This window comes from Pteropus alecto, unplaced genomic scaffold, assembly GCF_000325575.1.
Source record: "Pteropus alecto unplaced genomic scaffold, ASM32557v1 scaffold95, whole genome shotgun sequence".
In the NCBI taxonomy this organism is placed as follows: domain Eukaryota; kingdom Metazoa; phylum Chordata; class Mammalia; order Chiroptera; family Pteropodidae; genus Pteropus; species Pteropus alecto.
The window spans coordinates 16,994,112-16,999,997 of NW_006441071.1; the positions used below are offsets into that span (position 1 = coordinate 16,994,112).

The window sequence follows — 5,886 nt, forward strand, 5'->3', positions numbered from 1 at the left end:
CAGGTGCACTTTATCACACAAAGGTAAATGTGCTCAAATGGCATCAGAATGTCCCTGGGCTGAATAATTAGTTTGATTATTCTTCTCCAACTGCTTAGTGAAATGTGTTATTCGAAGGCTGATTGATGTTGGTTTCTAGTTTATATTTTTACAAAATGCTCGTTCCTCTTTACAGAGGATTTTAGCTTGTTTATTGAAGTATCACTTTGCAACAGGAGATCTTCTCACTGTAGCCCCTCCTCTTTGTGCAGTAAATACTCAGGAACAATTATTAGTTGCCAATCATGTGACAGGCACTGTACTAGGAGCTGGAAATTCACAGAAATGAGACGGGATTCAGAGTGAGCAAGACAGAGATGCAAAAGAAAGCTTTTTTGGGAAAAAATTATATTTAGAAGTCTTCCAGGGGTGTGAGATGGTGAGATCGGTGAAGGCTTCTCTGAGGGAGTGACTGTTAGTTGGGGTCTTACAGGATGCATAGGAGTTCTCGGAAGCTCGGAGGAAATCGAGAGGAGAGGGCACTGCAGCAAAAAAAAAGCGCAAAGCCTCGAAATATCTAGAGCCTGGCTTGTCTAAGGAAGGACAGGAGTGCCTGGAAGGAAGATGTGTGGTGGGAGGGCCAGGGATATGTGGAAACCAGTCTTGAGAAGTAGGCAGGAGAAGATCCTATGGGCCTTGTTTACTATTTTGAGGCATTTACTTGTTCCATAAAGATGGATATCCATCTACTGAAGGTAAGGTTGCAAAGAGATGTGCATCTTATGTAGCTGACTCTGGCAACAGATTAGGTGCTACTGGGTGCAGGGAGCCTGGATCAGAAACACTGATTCCTTTACTAACCGGAAGGATAGGCTAATTTCTGTTTGGATTCTTAATTGGCCCTCAAATAAAACACACACACACAGTCAATAAAAAAACCTTTGGGGCCTTGGACGTGAAGGATAGTCCAAAGTGGTAATCAGCAGAAACTATTAAATGTTTGAGTTAGAAAGCTTTGAAATGTCAGTATTTTAAAAAATATTTAGAGACTGGGGCATGGTTTATTGGAATTGGTTCCTTTTCTAGATTTATGATACTGTTTATCCTTGTAGGTGATACTCTCTGGAATCATAGGATTAACAACTTGGAAACGGCCTATGATACTCCTGGTATGTACTATTCTTATAAATTGTTACTCGTTGTAAAATGTGCTATTTATGAAGTCTGTTTAGATAAACCATTGAAGAAATGTTCAAGCTTCCTCGTTCATTAAAAAAAGAAGTTAACAATGGACAATATTAGAGGTCAGATGTCCTCATAACAGTAAAGTAGGATGATAATTTTGCCTATTTTAAGATTCACTTTAAGTTTCTTATATACCCAATGGTAAACATGCGTTTCTCATTCCAGGATTAGACCTATCATAAAGGCATAATTAAAACAAACAAAACAAAACAATTTACTGTGGACATTTTAAAGCAGTGGTCTCCAACGTTTTTGGTACCAGGGACTGGTGCTCTTATGAGAATCTAATGCCTGATGATCTGAGGTGGAGCTGAGGCAGTGATGCTAGCGCTAGGGAGCGGCTGCAAATACAGGTGAACCTTTACTCGCTCACTGTTCACCTCCTGCTGTGCAGCCCAGTTCCTAACAGGCCATGGACCGATACTGGTCCATGGTCTGGGGGTTCAGGACCCCTGTTTTAAAGAATATGCAAAGTGGAGAGAATAATATAATGCACTCCCTGTACCCAATCACCTGCCTTCAATGATTATGTGTTAACTAATGGCCAGTCTTGTTCAGCTGGATCCCACCCTCTATATTCCGCCTACCCTCTATATTCTTTTTTCCTCCATATCCTTTTGAAGCAAATCTCATATTAATCATGAGTACATAATTTTCGTATTGTTATAATGCTTTGGTTGAACAACCTCAGAATTTCATTGCTTAAGCTTTCTATATTCTCTATCACACAGATACTATATTATGGTGATATAGACATAGTTGGTGACTATTTTTTTCATTATTGAGTTAAATTCACGACATAAAATTAACTGTTTAAAAGTATACAATTCAGTGGCATTTTATACATTCCCAATGTCCTTCCTTTGTTTTTATTTGCTATGCCCTTCACATTCAAGGAATACTATAAAAAATGATAACCAATGAAGTTGCTAAATTTCAAGAATAAATAGAGAATGTAGGAAATTCAATTTAAAGTAAACTTAAAAATGTTTTTCTATATGATTTTTTTTTTAACTTTTCTATCCATTTTGAAATAGGGTTAAATAATTTTCTTGCCGTTTGTGTGTATGTACTTAACACTTTATATTAAACAGACCACTATTTGCTAGGTGATGGGTAGTGAATATAAAACTAGTTAAATTCTTAAATACAAGGAGAAGCACATTGTAGCATAGTCAGAAAAATTGATCCTAATACTGCGTAGATGGTCTTGAAAAACTAAAGAGTTTTCAGGCCCACAAGACAATTTAGGCAACATTTTACCAGTCCATTGATTATTGCATTTAGTGAAACTATGCTAATATTTCTGGAAGGAACAAATTACTGATGCAGTATTTTAAAATGTTAGCAAGATATGAAAAAATGAGGCTTTGGCTGACTTTTATGGCATGTGTTACCAGTGGCTGAGGTTGTTTTGCAACAAGTCTCTAGGTTTACAGTCTCTGCAGAAGAATTTTGGATGGTATTCAATGTTTATACTAATATTTGATTATAGGAGTCATCTTTTTCCATTGGGTTGATATTGAAATGCTCAGTAATACAAACCTGAGGTATTTAAATTAAATTAAAATCAGAAAATCTCTAATACTTTTTGTACTTTTTAAATTCCAAATGGTGAAGTGACTATGAACTCATTTTGTAGGTAGATATTTAAAAAGCTCTCCTTTTAAGACATTAATTTCTTTAACATTGTTTTCTTTTGGAAAGGTGCCTTATAAATTTATTATGTGAGCTCAAGCAACTTTAAATGAAAGTTACCTTAATAAAAATGTATTTTTATTATATTCCTTTAAACTTCTCTCTCATTTTTGTTGGTAAGTATATGTTCTTGGTCACAAAGTTGTAACCAGTTTGTACATCATATGTTATGCTCTGCTTTTTCTGTTTAATATTAATTTAATTAAGTTCATATCAGTAAATAATTTTTCACGTACGAGGAGCCTACACTACCTGTCACTTAAAATTGCCAAGAAGCTTTCTTTCATATTTCTGTATTTCCTGTTGGATATTTGAGCTTCTATATTTTGACTGCTGCAAAAGGTGACATAGAGATTATTTTGAAATGTTAATTTACATCAATTTATAAAGAAGATAAATTAATTGATGAGAATTGTATAGGAGAAAACTTTCCGAGTACATCAATAGATCATTTGAGCCTTAGTCAATCTCATAAATGAAAAATCCTCAGTCTATGTGAATCTTAGTAGTATACCATTCTAACCTGTGCCAAATGCTTTTGTTATGTTTTAAAAAATGAAAAAATCATGTGATATAATGAAATAAACTGGACAGGCTAGTCAGACACTACTAATTTGACTCCTAGCTCATTCTCCAAAGGCTGTATAACCTTGTGCAAACCATTTAACTTTTCTGAGTCTAGTTTTCTTTTCTGAACAAAGGGGATAATCTCATGACACCAAGGGCTGGCTCTACCACCATCCCTCCCCCTACTTACTGGATTCTTTACCTTTTTTTTTGCCTACCTGCCCCCTCCCGTTCCTGAGTTTAGGGAATGTACCAATGGATGATTTTTGGTGGGAGGTCATGCTCCATGAGAGAAGCCAGTGGAGCCCTGTGGATCTGTGTTCTTGTAGAGCCAGGCTTGGCTGGGCAGAGTTCCGGCCCTTATCCCCTTCATGTCCCATACTCTGCCCACAGGAGTACCTTTTGGCACTGACACAGCCAGGCTGGGACACACAAACTCGGACCTTCTTCCTCTAGTTGTTTGCTTGGCTGGCTCCTTCTCCTCTGAGCCAGCTTAGCAGTCACCTCCTGAGAGAGGCCTTCCCTGACCACTCTGATTACAGTGGTCCCTCATCCCTACCCCTCGCCATGCGTCAGCACTGAATATTGGTTTCACAGCCTGTAGTTAGCCTGTGTGCTATTCAATCACTAGTTGTCTGTCTACCCCAGTAGATAGTTCTGTGAGGATGGGGTTTTTGTCTGTCTGCTTCACCCTATATCCCCATGGCCATTGTGCTTAATAAGAAATCTAGGTCCTGAGTGAGTTCTTATGGTTTCTCTTTTATTTTTGTCTTAAATTTCTCTTACTCGTTTTTATTCTCTAGAAATTTGTAGTCTTCCCTTTTTAACTTCAGGGTGGTTAGGGAGCATTTTGGTGGTGGAGGTTGGGAGGGGACTGGTTAGTCTTTTCAGGACTTTTTGAGAGGCAGGATGTTTTCATTTTGAGTTGTCACTATGCCAATTTAGCAAAGTCGCTGGGATGTTGTTGGGAGGTAGAGATAAAGGAAGCAGCTTCTGGAGTATGGCCTTTCTCATAGGTGCTAGCTGACTATCCTGGAATGTGAATTCTTGATCGTCCTGAGGTTGTAGCTTGGGCCAGCCAGTATGTACATAATGTCACACCATCTGTGTTGAAGTATTTTGAAGTTCATTACAGGTACACTATAGTAATATGTGAGTATCCAGGTTGCTGAAGGGAGCCCTCTGATCAGTCCTGCATTCAGGCTATCTGGGCCCAACAGGCTATAGTGATCAAGTTCTGAATGTGACTACGAGAAAACTGCATGAACCATGAATGATTTGGAGCAAGAGGGGAGAACATTTTGAATGAGAGAGCATCTTAAAATAGATGCATTGTCATGTGAAAAGTTGCAGAATAATATGTATGGCACGTGTGTGTGTGTGTGTGCGCGTGTGTGTGTGTTAAAAACCTGGGGGATCATACATACATATTGGTAGTTACATAGAAAATTTCTGAAAAGATATACGGAAAACTGTTTACAGTAGGCACTTCCATTGAGTGCAGTGGGAATGGGAAGGAGGGAGACTTTGCTTTTCCACTTTATATCTGGAGAGTACATAGGTCGAATTTTGTGAAGAGGAAGCTATTCTAGTTTCTTGTTTGGGTTTGGCTACCAGTACCTGCAGTATTCAAACTCTTTTGGGGGTTGGTTTATCTGCCTTTCTGTGAGTCTTGGTGAGAGGCAGAGCCCCACCTCCAGCTGTGGAAGCTTCTGAGGCCGGACGCTTGCACTTCTGAATGCCAGCTGCTGGGGAACCCATGACCTCCACCCACTGACCTTCCTGCCCAGGACTCAGGCTGGAGCCATTGATGCAAAGTAGCCGGGCAACTTACAATTCATTAGGATAAAGAGGCAACCAGTGTCCAAGGCTGGTAACCAGGCACCTGTTTCTCCAGTGGCATGACCTTGGTAGAGGTCCCAGTACCCAGCTTACCTTGGCTCCTTCCTGGATTTCTGAGCCTGGTCCCTGTGGATTCTGCGAGCTATCTGATAGCCTTGCAAGAAATTCCTTTTCTGATTAAATAGCCCAACTTGGTTTCTGTTGTTCACAACATAAGAACTGCTGTAGGACTGTGATTTTTTTCCTCCATAAATGTTACTTTTATGACAATTTTTAACAAACGACTTCAAAAATAAAAAAGATTCATTTTAAACATTTGATCATTTATGGTAACTCACTTAAAGAACAAGAAATCCAGTGAGTGCTCAAGTTGGATTGATTAGTGGTGGTGAGTACTTGGAAAGTGTTGGTGGAAGTAGCTGGGGAATGAGGGTCGGTGTCTGGGCTGGATGGTGGTGGGATTGGGTCTTACTAGTTGTAATTTCTCAATGAGAATACCAAAAGGTCACCTCATAGAGCTTTTTAAGGAAGAGAAAAAGAATAATTTATAAACGG

At 39.0% G+C, this 5,886-nt stretch overlaps 1 protein-coding gene across 2 annotated transcripts in view; it reads left to right on the forward strand.

The window, feature by feature from the left end:
- FAM189A2 (family with sequence similarity 189 member A2) overlaps positions 1-5,886 on the forward strand; it is a 50,155-nt gene that overhangs the window by 8,254 nt on the left and 36,015 nt on the right. For both annotated transcript variants that reach the window (XM_006918481.3, XM_015594552.2), the window contains exon 2: positions 1,092-1,148. In XM_006918481.3, the coding sequence (XP_006918543.2) occupies positions 1,092-1,148 (57 nt within the window). The remainder of the gene's footprint in view (positions 1-1,091; positions 1,149-5,886) is intronic.